Genomic DNA, 22,592 nt, shown 5'->3' on the forward strand with positions numbered 1-22,592 from the left:
GATGAGAACCTTGTTTATAAAAGCCTTGCGACCCTGCCCAATTTTTAACTAATGGGATATTAGCCCAAATGAACCATGGGATTGGGGCCTTTTGGGCATCATCACTACTTGAATTTCCGGCTCATTTGGGCGGAAAACATGAAGAGACTCAAAAGGGCAAGAAAAGCAATTCCTCCTAGTCACCGAAAATCGTTAGCATCATCCTCAAAGTTTTGAATGCAGGAATTAAACTGAAACATAGTGAATGCACCGGTACCTTAGCGTTGGCGATCAACCGGTAAGTGAGAAGCCGAATCCAGAAAATACACCTTACGGAAGCTGAATTATTGTCCTTCGAAATTTACTTGTGAACAAAAATGCACAGGGCTGTTTTAAGTACCAGGGCAAAATCCAAATCGGCCAAATTATGGTATCAGATCTTGAAACCACGCCCACACCGAGCGCCGGACTACATCCACAGGTGGTGGGTGCTTTCTATGTCTACTGAACCTTCGGGGGTAAAGTCGGTGAAGCATAGCATTCTATCAAGTCCTACAAGAGGTCTCGTCGCCCACTTAAAGTCGATGTTTTCTAAATTGAAGACAATAAAACTTGAGCACAGAGTTTTTATTCAATCCCAAAACATAATTACAGAATAGGGTTCAACACACTCTGATCCTTGGAAGGGCTTGAATGTCACATAGCTTTTAGCAGCAAATTTCCGCATGCGAACTATTCTTGCACTGCCCAAGCTGAGTTGAGAAAAGATGGCGGATGGACCGACAAATGTCTCAATTCCATTCCCGATCAAGGTGCCCAGGAACGGGCCTTGCATCACATGGCATGGAAAAGGATAGTTCACCATGAATGCATGCACCATTCCTTCCATAGAAAGTGAGAACAATTAAAACTCTTACATATATATATATATATATATACTTATTTCATCAAATAGCTAAATACAATGAAAACTGAACTATCTAAACCAATCCAGAGTTCATACTCAAAATAATAATTACAGAAATCAATGGTCACCGCAATCAAATAACAAGCAACCAAGAAAAACTGCAAATGTATGGTGCATCATGTAATATTGATTCACGAAAATCTACCACTACTACCCGCTGAACCAGATACAGGGCCAGTACGAAGAGATTTTCGCGGAAGACTAGAATATAAATAAAACAAGACCCACAAGCAATGGTAGACCAATAGTTCTTACTATCGTGGATGGTCCTCAAAGATTATATCGACCCAAAAAACTCTTAAGGGTTCTCAGTCTCTAAGAAATTTCTTCACAACAAACCAACAGTAACAAAAACTGAAGAACCACAAAACTAATACCATTTCTTGGTCAAAATCATAAAAACATCAACAACAGAGAAGAATTAAAAAGACCTGCTGACAAAAGTGATGGCTTTACCTTGTTCTACTATACACATTTACATCTGAGAAAAGTACAAGCATGTTTCATAATCCTTAGCTCGGGAAGAATACCAAGCAACTAAGCTGACGTGAATAAATTGGGAAACAACCTATGTATGCTCTTTGAGGGTTCTAATGAAGAAAAATATCTAATACACTAAGAAGATGAAATGCTTTGGGTCTCACCAAGGAAAGGTTTAAGGTGTAAAGAAACGAAAACTGAAGAACACACACTGACAGATTTCTATGGCAAAAAAATTCCAAATAACTTTCGCAGTTTGGATAAATGCCAAAGCGTTGAAATGGAAATACTTAAAGTTGTGAAATTCAAGCGTTGCCATGGAAGAGGTAGAAAGAAAAAGTTGCTGGTTGTGGTCCAAATGAAAGAGTACCAATTTATTTCTTTAGTTTAACATGATGCAAGAACCCATGGAGGAGAGAGGGTGCACAGGGAGTTCAGTAACAGAAGAAGAAAGCAATGTAGTCAGTTTACATCACCACATGTTATAAAACCTATGTCTGCCATTTAAATCCAAAAGAAAGAGTGCTTATTATCTTCTTACATTTAGCATGATGTACTAGGACATGTCTCCTTGTGTTTCAGTGGAAGAAGGTAAATTTGACCTAAAGGTAAATTTCACATAACATGTTGACACAGTTCTTTTAACAAAGGTAGAAGTGGCCAAATCTCCTTTCTCTTGTCCATTACGCCAACAAACAGACACACGTTGTAACGTTAACTAATTGCCCTTAGCTCTAGGTCGTTTGTCAGTCCAAAAACCATGGAGGGAACATGAGAGATGAGTGTCGATAGTATATAGAATCTTAGAAGTTCCACTTACTTTGCGTTATGAAAATGTTATAAGCACATAACAAAATAGGCAACGTATAACAAAGTAGTAGGGAAGCACAACTTCAACAATAGCTAAACTCTACGAGTGAACACAAAATTACAAGGAATAAAAAGTTGATGTAAAAAAACATGCTTCAGCAACGAACATGCAGTGTTACGCTCCAACAGAGTACGACATAATTCAGAGAAAGTGAAGCACAACTTCAACAATTGTAAATTGTAATATTCTCAAGCAAACTCGGTAATCTTCCGATAGGTACAAAACCCGGCATTTCGAGTGAACACTCCTAAAATACACTCACTATGCACAAGTATCAAGCAAATGGATTTATTTGGGGATTAATTAAAGTGAAAGGGATTAAAATTTATACCCAATGTTAATAAGACTGCTGAGGGAATCCATAAGCTGCTGTTGCTGGGGATGCTGCGAGTGCTGCTGCTGCTGCTGTTGCGGCTGCTGCTGCTGAAGCTGCTGTGATCGCAGACAAACACCGGCTGCCACAGCCGCTGCACTGGAAGGAGCCCCATTTGACTCGGAAAATCTCCACATATACATCGTCGCTACCGACCGGTAAGGCCGCCACTTTTCGCACAGCTGCTCCATCTGCGACGGCCGAGGCAACTCCTCGAGATTGTACAGAAGCTGAACACCTTTTCGGATTCCGAGGTCGTTGATCGGAAGCACGTCGGGCCTGTGCAGCGAGTTAATCATGAACATGTGCACAGACCAAGACCCGATCCCGTTGACCATCGTCAGCATTGTGAACAAAGACTTGTCGTCCATATTTACAATCGCCGAGTCCGACAGAATGCCGTTCTGGTACTTCCGCGCCAAGTCGTGGAGGTAACTCGCCTTCCGGCCCGAAATTCCGATTTGCCGGAGCTGCTGTGGCGTCTGGGCGAGCACGGTGTCGGGTACTACGCAAGCCTCCCCGCCGCACAGAGCGATGAAGCGCGTGTAGATCGACGTGCCAGCCTTGTATGCGAGTTGCTGGTAGAGAATGCTGCGGGTTAGGGCGAGGAAGGGTGTGTGGAAGTTGTCGAAGGTCGGCCGCGGGTGGCGGTCGATCAACGGAGCTAGGAGCGGATCGGCGTTTCGAAGATAGCGAATCGCCGTCTCGATCTCTCCCTCGCAGGACAGCGGCCGCGCTACGATTTTGGGCGCCGCAACGGTGCGCTGCGTGACGGTTTTGATCTTGGAGGCCTTGGTGGCGGCGACGGGTTTGGGGGTTTCGGATATGGCGACGATTTGATGGGAGGAATTGGGGTCGGCGGTGTCGGGCGAGAGCTTCCGGATCTTTCGGGGGCGGAACGGGATTTTGGAAGGGGGGGAAGAGGTCTTGGACGGAGCATTGCTCAGTTCGGTGGGTGTGGGGCCGACTTGAGCGATTGTGGTGTCGTCGATGGAGTCATGCTGCGGCGGCGGCTGAGCCGGAGTCGGAGTCTGGGGCTGGTCTTGGGCTTGGGTTTGGACCTGGGTTTGCTCGCCCATATGTGGTGAGTGTGTTTCAAAATCAATGGATGGGTTGACTGAGAATACGTACGACGGTGGCTGCGTCGGTGTCGGCGGAGGTGGCGGAGTGCGCGGTGGTTCAGTCGGAGGATGGAATTGGAGACGTCGAAAATTGGGAGTGTTTGTGTGTAGAGAGAGAAGGGAATGTAGTTTAAGAATTGACGGTAACGAGTTTCCGAACGAGTTTAAGCGAGAAACTCAGAAGTCTTAACTCAGTCGGATTTGTATTCTTATGTTTTTATTTCTCCTCTCTCTCTCACCGCGAATCCGAGAGTCCTTTAAGAAAGCAACAGGTGGCGTCCGTTTTCTCTTCCGACAAGCAAAAAGTTCATCTCTATAATAATAAGGATAAATTGCAGCAATGAACCTTGTAGTTTACTCAGTTTTTGCTTTCGTCCTTATAATTATGTTGTTTTACTTTTGTCATTGTAGATTAGTTCCATTTTCACTATTAGCCCAACACATTAACTTCATCTTGTCTTCTTATTTATACATATTGGTTATGGTGGAGCATGAGTGGTGTGTTCCCCGTCCGACGTAGTTATTATGATCATGCGTAAGACAATCTCTCAATTTCGAATGTTCATGGGATGACATGTGTTTTGAAGATCTAGGCCCTCTCTAAATCAAAAGGCATGTTCGCATCATGATCATAAGTTTTTTAGTCATAGACTGTAATAATCAATAGTATATGTTTATTAGAATTACGAAGTCTTTTCCTATGTTTTGTGCAAAATAAAATCCAAGTCATATTCAACCACGTATAGAGATTGGTGGGTATCTTGGTCCAAAATCCGATGTAGATAAAGTATACGTGAATAAAAATAGATGCTGGAGTTAACGGATTGGACCAATAGTCGAAATGAAACCAAACTATGAGGACAAATATGAAATAAAATAACCTACAGGGATAAAAGTGAAATATAACTATGCTACAAGGTGGATTTCTGCAATTTAACCAAATGAAAAAGTTAATAAATAAAGAAATCCAATTAGGGCTTTGGTGTGCGACGCTCCTCTGAGCGCGTGTTGCACGTAAGTAATCATTGTGCTCTTGCAAAATTGCAGTACAAATTGATTGGTCTTTTTATTATATTTTATTAAACATGCCTAATTCGATTTTACCTTGCTCGTTCATAGAGTAGTATTTAGTACCTCTAAGAGGAAAGCGATCCTCCGGATCCCTTCTTTTTAATTATTAAATCAAGAAATTTGTGTTATTGAAATTTGATACAATGACTATAAATAAGGATTATTCAGATCCCTTCTTTTTAATCATTAAATCAAGAAATTTGTGTTATTAAAATTTGATTCAATGACTACAAATAAGGATCCATATTAAAAGTTATAATAACTTAAGCTATTGGTTCAATTGCACGAATTCCTTGATTTTGTGGATTAGAAGGAAGGGATCTGGAGAGCATCATTTTCCCCTCTAAGAAATATGATTATCCACCGTTAGTCAGTAATGTGGATTGTCTTGGATTACTTAGTGTTGCGCGCCTAGGAGGCCAGTGCGCTTTGGGATGCAGAGGAGCTATTATCGCCCAACACCCTGACCTAATGCAGCATCGGTTTTCAGACTGTAAGGAACCGTAGCAAGGGGGATATCTAATTCTTTTGCCGCCGCAAGGCTGGTTAATCGTACACAGCAGGCTTAAAGACCCTTGGTTCTGTAAGGCACATGAGTCTGAATGCTATGTTGATTATGCAATCGACACTACACTACACTACATAGGTACTTGTGCAGGTGAGGCGTCGGTTGGTCCTAAAAACGGCACCAGCGGTGCAAGGAGTTAATGACCGAACGTGCTGCAACTTAGGGATCACTAGGCAGCTCTTTCAAGCTCTATAGGGATTGAGATACCTCATGTGATAAAAGTTTAGATCTTAAATTTTTGTGGTGAAGTTCGTTATGTTTTAGGCTTAGCGTGAATGTTCCGTCAAGAGAGTTTAAGTTTGTCATGTTTAGGCCTAGCATGAATGTTCTGTCAAATTTTTATTAATTCTTTACACATACGACTCATATATAAAGTCTTTTTTACGACAAGTACTACCTTCCGACTACGTTATTGCCAAGTGAACTGTTAATCCGGTTAAGCCTATTAAATATTAATGGATCGGTTGTACAATAATACTATAGAGTGAACTCGACTGCCTTTTGGACAATTAGGGCCCATTATCAAAACAAAACGTTGGAAATGTACTGTATATTGGGCCTTAAACAACAGAATTTAACAGGCTTAAACCCGAAGATCTTGTCATAAACAGAACTAAATTTCCGGCCCCTCTCCTCCATGTCAACGCAAAAGGCGAAAAAAAAAAGGTTGAGATTTAAATCAAATCTTATTCGTGAAAAACAATATGCACGTCAAAAACAATTTCCATTCAAAACTTCTTATTATTAATTGATGTATTTAAAATATAAATGAATAACAGAGTTGATACATTATAGACGTAAGTAAATATTAACAAATAAATATAAATTTCGTAACATGTGAAGATTAATAATATTATGTAACGATGTGAGTGCCATACGAAAATTTCCACACGAAGGATAAAGTTTTACACATGTAATTCTCATGTAACCTGGTGCAATTAGAGAGGGAGTTTTTAATCTCAAATATCATCTCTTTGGTATAAAACTAAAAAAAAGGGGGTTAAAAACTCATTATATTTGATTGGCACAATGATAGTGTCGTGTTATGTATATATAATTTTTAATTATATAAAATCATATTATTGACATAAAATGTTACAGTAACAATCCCTTGTATTATAAAGTTGATCTCTATGTACATTGGTACTAAAAAAGAATAAGATGAAATTTGAAAAAATCTCACTAACCAAAACATGATGACTCCGTTTGTCGTAGAATTGGACCAACACGAACGGTTTTGTTTGGTATCCACGTGCACCATGCATGCAAGTAAATTATTAACAACTGATTTTCGTACTCTTCATTTTTTTCGATTCTAATATCATATAAATAAAAAAATAATTAATAGACAAAGATAGTGAACTTTAAAAGAGACATTAAATGCGTGAAAATTACAACAACAAAAAATATCTATTTTACATAGGACTCATCGATTTTAAATGTACAACACGTTACTCGAACAACATACGAAAGTTGGCACTTGTAAGCTCCAAGTTTTGATCAAGACATTGATTGTGACTCTTATGAAAGGGTGCCTCTAAAACTAAGGACTGTTAGGTATATGTAGAACTGACAAATCCAACTTAGTAAGTAACCCAATATTGTAATCAGGTGGTTTTTCAAACTAAGAAAATAGCTGTGCCAAAGTGAGACCACGCGGAGCTAACCTGTGAGCCACTGCATTGGCATCACGTCGCACAAATTGGCCTTCCACTGCTGAGCAGATTGTAAAAGCCTCCGTATGTCAGTTAATATATGGCCAAAAGGTCCATAACCACGTGTTTTAACAAGTTAAAAGTTGTGAGTTTAAGATTAAACAAAAAGAATTAGGGCGAAATTAGTAAATAAATTTAGAAGCGTGGAAAAGCACGTGTTTTTTGTTTGTTTTTGAATTGGTGGGTACACAATAAATAGTTAAATAATAATTGATGAAGTAGAAGAATCCAGAAGGTGAGCGAAATATGAGCAACTTGATGAGCTACTGAAAGGACGGACAATAATAAGTGATATTGTCTAATGATAGTACCACTGGCCCACAACTACAAATATCAAGTTCACACACATGCGAATTTTGAATTACATCTTCCAAATTTAAATTTATTCAACAAAAATAAATTTCGATTTTTTTTTAATTTAATTAATTATTTTTTATTTTTGCAACCTTTTTCTTTTGAAAAATTTGAATTACATCTTTCAAATTTAAATTTATTCAACAAAAATAAAATAAAATAAAGAGCAAATTCACACACATGCGAGAGAGGTGAAAGTTGCAAGTTTTGTTATAAGCATGCAGAGACCACAATGCAGGGAGAAATTTGTTTCACACACGGAGACGTGGCAGAAGGAGAACACGGTTGTACAGTCATACCACGAGACTGGAGGTAACGGCAAGGACCGCAGTCGTACAGTAGAGCACAGCAGTGGCACAACGCGATAAACAGACGATTGGACACAATAATGATGGAATATCCATCTTTTTATTTTATTTTATTTTTCCGGTGTTTTTTTCGTTGGGGGATTTCGTCGACCACTTTCTGCGCGCGGCGAGAAAGCTCTGTCACTTTCTGTTTCTCTGATCGGAGAAGGCGAAAAAAAAAATGAGTTTCCGGGAAGACAGTGAAGAGGGGAGGGGCGATATGCGGAAGCCCTTCCTCCACACTGGAAGTTGGTACCGCATGGGTTCCAGGCAATCCAGTATGATGGGCTCGTCGCAGGTGATTCGAGATAGCTCCATTTCTGTGGTCGCTTGTGTCATGATTGTCGCTCTGGGTCCTATCCAATTCGGCTTCACCGTAAGCACAGCTCTTCTTCTTCAATCGTTTTCCGCCATTAGAGAACCTTGAGCTATTGGGTTTTAGGCAAGCTGATTGCAGAGAGCTCAATTGTACTTTTTTTCTCTTTGTATTCATTTGTGCTGAATTATGAATCATTTTTTTGGGTTTTGCAGACTGGCTATTCTTCTCCGACCCAATCAGCAATCATCAAGGATCTAAAACTTACAGTATCAGAGGTTTGAATCTCAGTGTTTTTGCGAATTGGGGTTTTTTTTTTTTTTTTTTTTTCCTTATATAATTTGAGTTCTAACTATTTATTATCATCTGGGTCAGTATTCGCTTTTTGGTTCTTTGTCGAATGTGGGAGCTATGGTTGGAGCTATAGCCAGCGGTCAGATTTCTGAGTATATTGGACGCAAAGGGGTAGGATTCAGTCACTTGTTCTTTTCCTTATTAAGCAGCTTTGATTAATTCTAATCCGGGGTTTTGTTAAATACAGTCTTTAATGATCGCGGCTATTCCTAATGTTATCGGTTGGCTTGCCATATCATTTGCCAAAGTGAGTTTTCATAACTTCTGAAAAATGCAGCCGGGAAAATGCTGTCTGATATCATTCTTTTTGCAGGATTCTTCTTTTCTCTACATGGGAAGGTTGTTGGAAGGATTTGGCGTGGGAATAATCTCCTACACGGTAAATTCAAGTTGTTTCAAGTGTTTCTGTTGTCGAAAATGTGTAGTCTGGAACTGTGAGAGTACTGATTTGGTTTGATCATTGCTAGGTGCCTGTATATATAGCTGAGATAGCACCTCAAAACTTAAGAGGCGCTTTGGGTTCAGTCAATCAGGTTGGCCTTGTTTAGTAGCGTATTTTTACCATGAGTTGCTGTTAGTGGTTACTAACATCTGTCTCTAATCAGATTATTTAAAATCCTTCTTCTGTAGCTCTCTGTAACGATTGGAATAATGCTGGCTTATATGCTTGGACTTTTTGTTCAATGGAGGATACTTGCAGTTCTGGGTAATCTTCTTAAAAAGTCACTGTGGTGTTCACATCACTTGTTCTTACCTGTCATGGATGTAGGATTTTCTTAAACTCGATTTACTTGAAAGAATTACGAACTCGTTTACTTCCTAATGGTAATTAGAACTTTGAGTACATAAAGGACATCTTATTTGATATTTCAGAGAACACTTTAAACCTGGCTCCATTGCCTCACTTACATTCCCAAGCCAATTAACTTTTTCGGTACTGTCATGGTTAAACCTTTGGCATCCATGGAGTGGTATTTGGTTTTCTATAACAACTTCTCTATAGCCATAAGCAAAGACAAGTCATGCTATTAACTTTAATTACATTCAGTGAAATTTTAACTTCTTATCCTCCTTTAAGGAAGGAAATTAATTATTCAAGAGTAACAGAAGATTTATACCCGGGTAAAATTCCAGGAATATTGCCTTGTACGATATTGATACCTGGGCTCTTTTTCATTCCAGAATCTCCTCGATGGCTGGTAAGTTCACAGAAACCTCTTGATCACATTTACAATGATAAATATGATATCACGGTCGTCTTTTTTTGTTTTGACCTTAACAGGCAAAAATGGGCATGACAGAGGATTTTGAAGCTTCTCTGCAAGTTCTCCGAGGATTTGATACAGATATTTCGGTTGAAGTCAGTGAAATCAAGGTACAAAGCCATAATTTCCTGATAATGTCATTTGAACTATGCTATGACCACATCACTCTTGGAAATTCACATATGTAAATAATTTCTCTGATATGTAATGGGCAGAGGTCTGTAACATCAACATCCAGAAGAACAACAATTCGGTTTGCACAGCTTAAACAAAGAAGATATTGGCTTCCTCTAATGGTATTAGTAATAGTCCAAAAGAGTTGATTCTCTAATTTGGTATCCTCTAATCCAAAATGTGATCTATATGTCAAAAACTAACTGTTTTCACACTGTTCCCTTGCAGATTGGAATTGGTTTACTTGTTCTTCAACAACTAAGTGGAATTAATGGTGTTCTATTCTATTCCACTACCATTTTTGAATCTGCGGGTAAGTTTCCCCACTTATATGAAAGAATATAGTTGGGATGCTCTACAGAACCATATGAATACTTTGATATCATTTGCTACTTGTTTCCTTTGACCTAACATGACGTGTGTACATCTACCACCTTATTATTGTGTATAAAGTACACTCATAGATACCTGTATTACATGTATGTCATAGTGGAAAACTGACTGGAAGTCAGATTTATTTAACGTGCAATGGCTCTTATTAGTTTTAGTGTTTGAACAGGGATTTCGTCAGGTAATGTAGCCACAGTTGGTCTCGGTGCTGTTCAGGTAAAAGCATGAAGATGACTTCAGAATTTGTTTCTTCTCGCACTCAATATTCTCAATTTGCAAACATAACAAGAATCTTGATGCATTTAGGTCATAGCGACTGGGGTGACTACATGGTTGGCAGACAAAGCAGGCCGTCGTCTTTTGCTTCTTGTGAGTTTGACTTCTTCTTTTCTTTTGTCAATATTGAGCCGTTTGTATATTATCTGTTTGGAGTAGATGGAGAAAATTTATACTTTTCATTGTAGATCTCTTCTGCTGGAATGACGATTTTCCTCCTCATTGTTGCGATAGCATTCTACATAAAGGTAATACCTTGCATGTTTGTACAAATATCTTATAGCTATGTTATTCTTTTGTGTATATTCTCAAAAAGGAATTCCACCTGATCGCAGGATCTTGTGGACATTGATTCAAATGTTCACAGCATATTGGGCATCATATCAGTGGTTGGAGTTGTGGTATGTAAATTTTTTAATATCACGAGTCAAAGGATAGTGCTTCTTCGTTTTTTCCTATACGTAATTTCCATTGTCGCGTGCTATTCATGCAGGCCATGGTAATTTCATTCTCTCTGGGTATGGGAGCTATCCCATGGCTTATAATGTCTGAGGTATGCCAATAATAGAGTCAAGTCAGGTGTAGTGTTTCATGACTTGCATCGAGCACGAAGTTTTGCTCTTATAACTTCTTGCTGAATATTGTTTTTGGAACATCTAACAAAATTGTGAATTTGGCAAAACAGATTCTGCCAATTAATATAAAAGGCCTTGCTGGAAGCATAGCAACACTTGCCAATTGGTTCGTATCCTGGGTGGTCACAATGACGGCAAACTTGCTACTGGAATGGAGCGGTGGAGGTATGCCTCCTCTTATCTCTCTCTCTTATTCTCCGTCTCCCTCGCTACAGCTGGTAACATGTCTAAAAAAAAGCAGTGGTTACATCCCAAAGAAATGTGGAGACCTGTGCACTTGCCTTCTTACCGTTCGTTGTACTGTTGAGTAGCTTTGTTGATCTGTTACATTTTTCGGGCTAATGGCTTTGGTTCCACTCTCAACAGGAACCTTCACCATTTACATGCTGGTGAGTGCTTTCGCCGTTGTATTTGTTTACATTTGGGTTCCGGAGACAAAGGGAAGAACTCTGGAAGAGATTCAATGGTCCTTCAGATAAGGTTTTCTTTACCGTTCTTTCAAACTACTTGCTCTCCCCTGTTGGAAGATACCAGAGCTGCAGTCCCATTTTGAGATTATCCTACAGGAACTGTGCAAACGTGCATTTTTCGTGAATTTCTTCAGCCAGCACTTGGTGTTCTCTTGCCACATTCATTGCTTGTTTGTATCTTTCGATAGGTAGTTATAAACTCACAACTGTCTTACAGTTTTATTAACTTTCCATCGCCCTCGTATAGTCCTTTGTGCATGTAAGAACTCGATCGGTTTCCATGCATTCCATGCCAGCAGCTTTCTTCGGTCATGAAACCTTTCCAGTTTTATATTCATACCATGTAAAGATTTTGAATTCACTAGCACGGGTAAAGGGTTTATTTATCATTCAATTTCACGTCTTAAACTGAACATTAGTAGGTTTTGGCGCCACTCCGGCTTTACTCTAGGAATGAGAATCCATAAACAGGCGTGGACCATTTAACGTCGTGAATGGGCCTAGGCCCAAGGGTCCACTGTTACTGTTAGTTTGTGTTTGGAATAACTGGTGAGTAATTTGGAGCAAGTCCCTGTACTTATCTACGAGTTATGTTTTAGCCCCTCAACTTGTTTTTAGTTCATGTAGTCCTTCTGTCGGTTTTTTTCTGTAAAGTTTGCGTAAATTTCCCCATTTGAATCGAAATTGGGAGTGAAGAACAATTTAAATATCCCTTCCTTTTGTCCAAAGAGAACTCCGTTTAATTACTATATGAAGGCGAGAGTTAAACGACATCAAGGTGTATTAATGTTGATTAAAGTAAACTATAAACGACGTATAAACAGAAATGACAAGGGCTTACCTGCACCGAATATGCCACGGTCAGCTTTTATATATGAAAATACCATAGTAGTTTGAAATATCGTCGCAGTGGCATGTTTGGGAGGATGACAAACCTTGATAAAATAAGGGAGGTGAATCTTACACACTATTCTTCACCTCTCACATGCCCCTCTTTATTTCTAGTTATTGAATTAATTTTTTTCTTTTTTGAGAGAAGTACGATATTTATTGATATAAGATAAAACGTACAAAGCGGGGGGATAATGTGCTTAAATGAACCTCGATAAAAACTTTGCCAGAGCTTTCAACCCGGTTGAAACGAAAAAAGGCATCCCGCACGAACAACTAACTTTACCCATCCTCACACCAAGGGAGAAAACAAGCAAAATTATAAAGAGTTGTCTTCCATAAGAATTTCTGCCAATAGCTTAGGAGCAGTCCCCCTCCATTGAAATTCATCAATCTTGGCAATCCCAGATCGAGCAAGTCGATGGGAATTGGCCTCCTTTCGAACATGATTGAGCTTAACATGGGCAAGTTCCAGCAAAAACAAGCGGATGCCATTGATAATGGGGCCCAAAATAATTCAAATAAAATTAACGAAAAATAATTGAAGTACCACTCTAAAATCTGTATGTTTGTATCCATAGCGAGATGAATCTACAGACAGGGCACGTGCCACGTCTACACACACCTTCCAGCCTGTGCATCCGTGTCTCCTTATCTCAATTTTGGAAAAGTTAAAAAAAAAAGGTTTGAAATTCATTTAATAAGGGTATTTGAAGAGATGGAATTAGACAAAAGCATGTGCCTGACCCAAAAAATAAAAGGTAAAAGCATGCGCAACAATTGCCCACTTTTCAGGATAAAAAAGGACATAAAAAGCTCTATTAGTCAATAATTGTCACCAACCTAGATTTGCACCATGCATAACATGTAAAACAACAGTTAAACTCTACGAAACTCTCTTCTGTCTAGTATGGACCGACTCATAACAGAAATCGAATCTATGATCTTTGGATTCTTAGACATTAAATTCTTGGTTGAGGAATCGGCAGTCATGAATCTTGTTCCATTCTAGAATTTTCGTAGATGAAAATTTAGTAGTTTCAGAATTCGGTCTAGCTACTGAGATTTAAAACCTCCAATCGACAAGATGCCGAGAGGGTGCAACTTCGGATCTCTGTATGACATAACTTAAAATACTTAAAGCTAATAATACAAACACTTGAAATAAACCTACTCAATTTCTTGTGATGAACTCTCTTCCACTAGTAATTGGAAGTAAACTTTGTGAACCATATCAATATAATACCTAATTAGGTCACAAAAGCACAGAGAGTGAGTATGAAGCTCGTCCGAAGTGCGTAAAATGCTAAAATGTACGAAACATGCATTTCGAAGATCATTAATTTCCTCACTCATAAGCAGAAGGCAGTGCTACTTTCTTCTAGTAATTCAATACAAAGCAGGCCGAATTCAGCAGTGGTTATGTTCATGTGTTGCGTGTGTGTGTTATCGCTGAGGTTTCTTCAATCCACACCGTGAGCCCGAAAGCGAAGAGATCAAGATCAGCAGAGTTTTGTGTAACGCGGCAACACAATCAGAACTCTACCGTGCACAAAACGTTCATCAGAATGAATTTATTTTATTGACTATTGAAGGCAGGGATTCTGATACAAGTTGAAATAACTAAAATCGGAAAACTAAACTCTATATGTTGACATACAATTAGAGATACATCCAACATGGCAAATGGGAAGCATTCACAATACAAAAAATCCGCAATGCTACAAATTGTAACTTCCCTGGACAAATGACTGAAACGTATGCGATAATCGAGCACCAAAGACCACAGTTTAACATCAAGGATCTAATACAACAAAAACCAAATAAAGTACAACATCAAGAAGTGAAAAATGCAAGATAGACTGGTTAGGCTAGTAATGACAGATAAACGTGAACGGAGAGAGTCTAACCAGAAAAATGTTCCTGAGCTAGGAAACTACTTTCACAGGATACTTGTCAATGCAGTCTTCCCAAGGACCATTACGAGATGGCTTCACATTCCGAAGCGCCTCCCAGACCGCACTGTTACATTTAAAACCACTTCCAAAGGCAATCTGCCAGACACGGTTGCCCTTGCGCATCCTCCCCTTGGCCTCCATATACGCCAGTTCATACCAAATGGAGCTCGACGAAGTATTCCCAAACCGGTGTAGAGTCATCCGAGAAGCCTCCACATGTATAGGCAGCAACTGCAGGTTCTTCTCCAGCTCATCAATCACAGCCCTTCCCCCGGCATGTATGCAAAAATGATCAAACGCCAGCTTGAAATCCGGGATATAAGGCTTGACATTCGACTTGAACAGCTTGTTAACCACAATTGAAGAAAAGAAAAGAAGCTGCTCGCTTATCGGAAGCACAATAGGTCCCAAAGTGGTGATGTTGGTCTTAAGCGTCCCACCGGCAATTGCCATCAAATCTTTGGACAAGGACACACCAGTCTTCCCCTTATCATCCTGCTCCTGGTAAACACAACGAAAAGCTTTATCATCCGCGCCACGATGTGTCCTCACGACATGAACAAGCTTGTACTTAGCCCGTCTCCTATCCACGGACTTGTTGGAAAGCAAAACTGCAGAACCCCCAACCCGAAACAAGCAATTGGGTATCAACATAGACTTCTTATTCCCAAAATACCAATTCTGAGTAATGTTCTCAGTGCTAACAACAACCGCATAAGTGTTCCTATGGATTTGCAACAAGTCCTTAGCAAGATCAACAGCTATGACCCCAGCACTGCAACCCATTCCCCCCAAATTGAAACTCCTAATATTACCCCTCAATTTGTATTTATTAACAATCATGGCGGAAAGCGACGGCGTCGGATTAAACAAGCTGCAATTCACAACGAGAATCCCAATGTCCTTCGGCTTCACATGGGTATTGGCGAACAGATTGTCCAAAGCACCATACATCACCTGCTCCGCCTCATCCCTGGCGGCGGCCATCGAAGGCCGGGGAGGGATGTAATGCATCGCCTCCGGGACATAAGTCTCCTCGCCGAGGCCGGACCGCTCGAGAATCTTGCGCTGGAACTCTAGCGACGAGTCGTCGAAGTCCTGGGTGAGGCGGGAGTGCTCCATGAAGCGCTGGTAAGGGGCCTTGAGGTGATCGGGCGGGCGGTAGCAGGCGTAATCGACCAAGTAAACGGGTCTGGGTCGGGTCATGATGTAGACGGTCAACCCGAAGACGAGGACGGCGGAGCAGATGATGACGGAGACGAGATTGTACTGGAGGTGGAGCCAGAGTTGTTGAATGTCGTAAATGTCCATTTGGGAGGCTTCGATTAGGGTTACGATAATCAACGGGATGAAGCAGAGGGTTAAGAGATTAGAGATCAAGTAATGGTACCCTAATTTCACGTACTTGAGATTAACGCTCTGGAGGAAATCGGGAAGCCGTCGGTTTTGGTGGATCTGGACCCCGACCTGACCGTCTCCTCCCGGCGCGGTGGTGACATCGGTTGCGCCGCCTGGGTCCATGGCGGGTGTCTCCGCTTCCGGGGTATGTGTGAGAAAGGTCGTTGCTCTCTGTTTTCTTGGAGACGACCGAGCGAGAGCGTTTTGAGAAATTAACACAAGAATGGTGGCGGTGGGGGTGGGGTGCGGCGGAGAACGGAGTAGTAGGAGGTTTCTGAGCTCCGATAGGGAGTGGGGAGGGTTTTGTCTTGTGTGGTGGTGTGGAAGATGAGATCATGAGGAGGGAGTTGAGAAATGGGGGAGTGAATGATTTTGACGGTTAAATAACCGTTACGTGGGAAAACTGGGAATATACGAATAGCTGGTTCTCGAAGGACGGCGGGCCTTGACTAATCAATAATTTTTATTTTATTTTTTTTTTCAAAACCTTTTTCTTTGGATAAATTTGTTTAATACAATTTTAGATGAGCCTTGCCTTAATAGACCATCTTTAATTGAAATGTTAAATTATAAGAGTTAAATTACAATTAATAGTTGGTTGATATGTTAATTTCAAGTCTCATGTCAATTTTTATATTTTTTTCAACCGAATTATTTATTTTCTTATTTAAATAGAGCTTTAAATAATTGTAATTATTAAAAAAATGTTAAAACCAAAGTTTTATCGGTAGAAATGTTAATTGAATAAGGGACTCACCGTTAACATGAATTAAAAATAAAATTGATATTGATGTCAAATTTGGGTTGGATAGACTTTTAATGTCAAATATACAAAGTGTCATTCCACTTAGGATTTTGACAACTCATTTGAAGATGCTTTTAGACGTCATTGATACTTCTGTACACACGAGTATTGCATTGTGTCATCTGAATAAATAACACAGTGTCATGTATAAAAGTTAAATTGAATAAAATTACGATATTTGTCGGATGAGAGGGAGTATGCGAGGGGTTTTTTTTTTTTTTTTTTTCTTTAAATCAAAGGATTAGGCACGTTAATTTTTTTTGTACTTTGACCCCTGTAAACATTTTATTTGAATTTAATTAAACTATGGGAATTGTTATTGGCACTCTAAATTTCTCATTTTACCCTCCAAACTTTCTATATTTAGAAAGAAAAATACACTTGTGAGGAGTGTAGAATGAGATTTTTGGAGTGCCAATAACACTTCCCTAAATTATATGGTTGAATTTTTCTTTGCGTTTTTTAGAACTATTTTAGATAAACATGAGCATCATCTATTCGTTGCCAAAATTTGTGTTTTAATTAAAAATTAATTGCGTTATTAGGCGAAGCTAATGATCCTAGTGCCAACAAAGTTCCTTGTTTCCTAAAGCCGGCCAACAGGTCGACACAATAAAACGAATCTCTTAACAAAACAGATAGATAATTCAACTGGGGTCGGTGTGTTATTGATCAGTTACCTTCTATTGCTGGTTTCTTTATACTTGTTGATTTAGAGTTATCGAAGTCGAATTACACGATCACGTGTTTTTACTGTGACGTTTACCTGTGATGAGTCATTCATACTTATACACAAAACCGAACACGACATGTTTGCAAAACCTTTAGTTTTAGCTATATGCTTTTGACATATGTGTTAGACCGCATTTTGCATGAACAAAAAAGAAAAATTCATTACGTACAGTTGTTTATTTGGGTTAGTAAGTAGTGCTGGGCTCTTTCCAGTTTTGATCCGGATCCACCCTCAAACTAGTATTGGAACCGGAATATATCAATTGTTCGATTATATATGGTCCGTCTTAATTTATTATAAAAATCGTATAATTATGTTCACGTCGATTCCAGTTTGGTTTTTTAATTTTACGTTTTTTTTTTTCCTTCTTACAATGCAGTTCGATTTTTCAATTTCACGGTTTTAATGCCCACCCCCTAAGTGAGGTATGAATAGGAGGAGCTTCACATGGAGCTCTCGATCTTTCAACGAATGTAGGGGTCGAACATGACTTGTGCATAGGGATGGGTAACGGTTGTGGCGGGTGGGTAACCGCGGTTATTTACCCATAACAATTTAAGTTTTTACCTGCATAACCGTTTATCCGTTGAGTATTTACATAAACTGGTATACCCATAACCATAACCGTTTATAAACGGTTAACCATACACATAACCACATACCCATTTACCCATAACTGCATACCCATTTACCCCTAACCGCGTACCCGTTTACTTTTTTTTTTTTATACCCGTCTACCTATTTTTTTAACAACTTGAAAATTAAAAAGAAATTTGTCATAATGTTCTTTTTTCTAACTATTAAATACCGTTATAAGTACATTTAACATGTATTTTTATATTAACGACAATATTATTTATGAATGTATGCGATGTCTCCCAATTATTTGACCATCAATCTATTACAAGAATCATGCATGGTTGTAGGTTAATTAATATTCTTGTATACATACATATATATATATATATATATATGTGTATGTAAGTACGCATTAGTATGCTAATAAGCTAATTTGATTAATATTTGGATTTTTATTTAGAAACATATTGTTTGGACCCAAAATTGCACCATCCGAGTAATCGAGGCCATTGAGTAAGCATACTTCCACACTGTCGATGAATTCGTGAAGATAATTTTATTAATATTAAAAGATAACATTATGATTTTTATCATAATTATCTTTTAATAATGATTTATCTTGACATTTTCATGTGAAAATAATATATCTCCAAGCTAGGAAATAGGTAGCACAATTCAAGATAATTCAAGTTGATGTGGATGTTTGGCATATGGGTGTGTGGTTGGATCAGTTTTTGGTTAATAGATATGCACGGCATCAGATAATGAAGCATGCAGAACAAGATGATATTATGAGGTCACTTGGAACTACTAATGGGATTAGATTCTGAACAGATTATTATCCATTTAAATATGATGATAATTAAAAATGAATTTAATATTCATAGGGTCAGGATGCATGCGGCAGGCTTGGTAAAAGATGATGAGAGCCTAGGAAAGCTAGGTTTTTGGTGATGATGTGGTGATGTGATGAGCCTAGGATTTGATGGTGATGGAGTTATGATAGGAAGCCTAGGTAGGCTAGGTCTTTGGTCATGATGGGATAAACCTAGATGGGTTTTCATTTGAAAAGTCAGCCACACGGATCATATTTCATTCTGCAAGTTAGAGTTGCAGTCGGACTCCACAATTATCTAGCGGTGTCAAGCAAATATTAACACTATATATACAGAGCTGCATCTTCAATTTGAGGACCTCTAATTTAACACACAACTGCCATGCGCAAACCTCTCAAACACTGTGAGATTTTTTTTATTTTCTTTTTCCGCCGACACATCTTCAGTTTGGATAAACAGCCCTGTGAAGGCAACCAATGAACATCTTCAGTTTGGATAAACAACAATGTTGCCGTATAATCAGCCGTTCCCAAAGCACCTTCAGTTTGGATAAACAGCATTGCGTCGAGGCCGACTAGTTATCTATCCAAGTCTCGGTCGATAAGGATTTTCGAATCCTTATTGGCAAAGGTCATCTCATTAGCCTTCTCGGCGAAGTGAGGTGTTACCAGGTTACTACATTCGGCACCCTGAGAGCCGAATTTGATATTGAACTTCGCAGAACTAGCAGCCTTGTCTTCAGGCTCGAGAATCTAAAGGTCGAGATTTGTTCATTCCTCGGCCACAATTGCAAGATAAAGAAGTCAGCAACACATCAACGCAACATCAACAAATTTTACTCCTCGGCCGACGAGTTGGCACGTCCTGCATTCAACTGAATGACGTAGTTAGCTTATTAGTTACTCGGCCTGCGCGCCACGTAGGCTTTGTAATTTTTAGGGTCAACACATATGTTCATCGATCCAAGCCATTTAATCAATTTCTAATTTTGGGGTCAAATATTTATTGAAAACTCGAGGCCAATTAAATATATATGTATGTATGTATGTATGTATGTATGTATGTATATGTACGCATCATCTGATAATAACATACTTCTAAATGCTCAAGGTAATCATTATTTTAAATTGGTCAAAGCTCTAAAAGACTCCAAAACAAAACTGTTGAACACTTTAATTCTTTAGCACATTCAATCACATATATTAAACATTAGCCTGTTCTATCAACTATATTTTTCTCCCAAGTGAGGCATAAATAAATAAATATATATATATTATGGCCCTTTATAACCAAATATATCTTGGGATACTAAACCTAGTTAGAAACTAATTTTTTTTTTTTTAACATATATTAAAATAAACGGTTAAATGGGTACCCGTTTATAACCGCGAGTAATACCCATAATCGCCCATTTAAATTTCATGGTTATATCCATAACCGTTTATTTATCTAAACAGTTACCCATAACCGTAATCGTTAAATTTAAATAAGCGGATAAATGCGGTTACCCATAACTAATGGGTATTTGCCCATCCATAGTGAGGATCCTCCTAACCTAGCCCATCGAGCCGTTGAAATTTTATCCAACGGCTACAATTATTATAACTTTTAGAGGGACCCTCTATTTGTAGCCGTTGGATAAAATTTCAACGACACGATGGGTTTGGTCAGGAGAATCCTCACCCTTTGCTCAGGAGAGGATCCTGATCCACATGTTTTGATATAGGTCTAATGTATTGCACAGTCATAAGTAGGGTCTAATAAGTAGAACAATTAAAGTGTCCATAATTTGAAAACAAAATTGCACCGACTGTCGTTGAATGTTTTATCATGACTCTTCCAAAATTAACATGGAACTTTAAATTACACATCAAATCTCATCATTTCATAAAAAACTCTCATCTTTTTTAGTGTAAAATATACCGTTGTATTAAAAAAAAAAAGTTACTCGTCAAATCTCATCGTTTCATCAAAAACTCTATCCGACTCCTGTTTTGAATTTTCCTCGCAATTCCTACAGATTAGTATCCAAATTTGAATTTGAATTCGCATGAAGCTATGAGAACTACAAGTAATTTTACATGTTTTCATTGAGTCGTTTACAACAGTAAGCTTCATTTTTGCTGGTATTTGTTACATGATTCGCGAGCATTATACATTGATTGTTTTATGCAAGTACTTGCTCAAGAGGCTTTTGACATTGATTGTGTTAGTTTCGGGGGATTTTAACATTACCAAGATGGAGGACTACATTTTACTGCTAGAATCATGTAAAATTACTTATTTCACCATGATAGGGAGTTACAATACGATAGGTAGTTTAGCTTGTACAAGTACTTATATGACAGGTAGTTTAGACTGTAAAAGTACTTATATAATAGGTAATTTAGATTATAAAAGATCAGTTGAAATCTAAGTTTATGTCGACTAATATTATAATATAATAGGTAGTTTAGCTTGTACAAGTACTTATATGACATGTAATTTAGACTGTAAAAGTACTTATATGATAGGTAGTTTAGATTGTAAAAGATCAGCTAAAATCTGGGTTTATGCCGACTAATAGGGTACCTGAGTTGAAAAAAAAAATAGAAAAAAATATAACTAATAGCGAGGCCCGCCAAGAGATTTATAGGTGTCCGAAATTTTGGAAATGTCTTAAATTAATTTTAGGAAATATGTGGTGCGAATAGAATGACTCTAACTTTGGCTTATAGCACACAGTTTTTTGTGAAAAAAAAAATATTTGAAATTTTTAGCTTTAAGAAATATTTTACGTTGGAGTTAAGGAAATTATTGCAAAACCTTTGGATGTGATCCTACCGATTATTAGGTCCTGAAACTATTTTTTATTGATTCTTAAAGTAAGAAAATAGAAAAATATCTTTAAATTTAGGTTTTAAATCATTGATTACAAGTGTTTAAAAATGAATTATAATATATTTTGCACGGAAAAATATATTTTGAAAAAAATGAATATGATAGTTTGTTGTTATGGTAAGAGAAATAAAAGAAACATTAACAAAATAAAAAAGAAAAATAAAAAACTGAAAAAAAAAAATTGAAAGAGGGATCGGTATGAAGATAGCGACTTTTTCTTATATCAGTCGTTATCTTTTAGCGATTATCCTCAAAGAGAATAGCTAGCAAAGTACCGATCGTATCATTTTTTTTTTCCCATTGAATAACTATAGTAGAGTAAAATAGTAATCACAATGTAAAGTATCAACCTAACAACAAAAAGTGTTGACACATAGAGTCCTATTCATGGACCTAAATAAAAAAATAACTAAAAATTGGACTAATCTAAATTTTCACCAAATCCGCCCAATAACCTAATTTGGACCCTTGAAATTTAGTCAAACGGCTAAAATTATTATAACTTTTAAAGGGACCCCCTAGTTGTAGCCGTTGGATCAAATTTGAAGGGCCTGAATTGATTGATTTGGTGGCTTTGGTAGAATGGATTCAAAGATGATCTCTTTCCATAAAATTGGACCTATTTCAAGTTAGTTTATTTACACATAACAGATTTGTAAGGAATAAGTTAATTTAAACCACATATTAATGATACTCTTTTTGTCAACTATAAGAGAGTGAAAAATATTTTTGTCTTCTATCACAAAATAAAATTATGGACAATAAAGTAATTTGTACAAACTAAAT

At 38.2% G+C, this 22,592-nt stretch overlaps 3 protein-coding genes across 3 annotated transcripts; 1 reads left to right on the forward strand and 2 right to left on the reverse strand.

Moving 5' to 3' along the window:
- Nucleotides 1–591: 591 nt before the first annotated feature.
- LOC137736534 (DNA-3-methyladenine glycosylase-like) lies at nt 592–3,891 on the reverse strand. The gene is made up of 2 exons (XM_068475790.1): nt 2,629–3,891; nt 592–861 (listed from the first exon to the last, which is right to left on the reverse strand). The coding sequence occupies exons 1-2, from the start codon at nt 3,747–3,749 to the stop codon at nt 771–773; spliced, it is 1,212 nt and encodes a 403-aa protein (XP_068331891.1). The 5' UTR covers nt 3,750–3,891; the 3' UTR covers nt 592–770.
- A 4,001-nt stretch (nt 3,892–7,892) lies between these two features.
- On the forward strand, nt 7,893–12,120 carry LOC137715864 (sugar transporter ERD6-like 6). Its single transcript, XM_068455218.1, has 18 exons — nt 7,893–8,222; nt 8,378–8,440; nt 8,538–8,627; nt 8,704–8,763; nt 8,830–8,895; nt 8,984–9,049; nt 9,147–9,222; nt 9,651–9,715; nt 9,799–9,891; nt 9,997–10,077; nt 10,184–10,268; nt 10,515–10,561; nt 10,652–10,714; nt 10,810–10,869; nt 10,957–11,022; nt 11,115–11,174; nt 11,307–11,421; nt 11,623–12,120. Exons 1-18 carry the CDS (start codon nt 8,028–8,030, stop codon nt 11,733–11,735), a joined length of 1,464 nt encoding a protein of 487 aa, XP_068311319.1. The 5' UTR covers nt 7,893–8,027; the 3' UTR covers nt 11,736–12,120.
- Nucleotides 12,121–13,600: 1,480 nt separating this feature from the next.
- On the reverse strand, nt 13,601–16,335 carry LOC137715854 (3-ketoacyl-CoA synthase 4). The gene is made up of 2 exons (XM_068455208.1): nt 14,528–16,335; nt 13,601–14,421 (listed from the first exon to the last, which is right to left on the reverse strand). The coding sequence occupies exon 1, from the start codon at nt 16,094–16,096 to the stop codon at nt 14,546–14,548; it is 1,551 nt and encodes a 516-aa protein (XP_068311309.1). The 5' UTR covers nt 16,097–16,335; the 3' UTR covers nt 13,601–14,421; nt 14,528–14,545.
- Between the last annotated feature and the right edge of the window lie 6,257 nt (nt 16,336–22,592).

Source organism: Pyrus communis, chromosome 1 (genome assembly GCF_963583255.1).
Source record: "Pyrus communis chromosome 1, drPyrComm1.1, whole genome shotgun sequence".
Classification (NCBI taxonomy): domain Eukaryota; kingdom Viridiplantae; phylum Streptophyta; class Magnoliopsida; order Rosales; family Rosaceae; genus Pyrus; species Pyrus communis.

Excerpts from the sequence above, each read along its gene's own strand:
- LOC137736534 (XM_068475790.1), bottom strand. The coding sequence starts at position 3,749 with ATGGGCGAGCAAACCCAGGTCCAAACCCAAGCCCAAGACCAGCCCCAG. Across the intron at positions 862-2,628 it reads AGCAGTCTTATTAACATTGG|GAATGGTGCATGCATTCATG; the intron begins GTATAAATTTTA and ends TTTCTATGGAAG.
- LOC137715864 (XM_068455218.1), top strand. The coding sequence starts at position 8,028 with ATGAGTTTCCGGGAAGACAGTGAAGAGGGGAGGGGCGATATGCGGAAG. Across the intron at positions 8,223-8,377 it reads CTATCCAATTCGGCTTCACC|ACTGGCTATTCTTCTCCGAC; the intron begins GTAAGCACAGCT and ends TGGGTTTTGCAG. Across the intron at positions 9,892-9,996 it reads TTGAAGTCAGTGAAATCAAG|AGGTCTGTAACATCAACATC; the intron begins GTACAAAGCCAT and ends TGTAATGGGCAG.
- LOC137715854 (XM_068455208.1), bottom strand. The coding sequence starts at position 16,096 with ATGGACCCAGGCGGCGCAACCGATGTCACCACCGCGCCGGGAGGAGAC.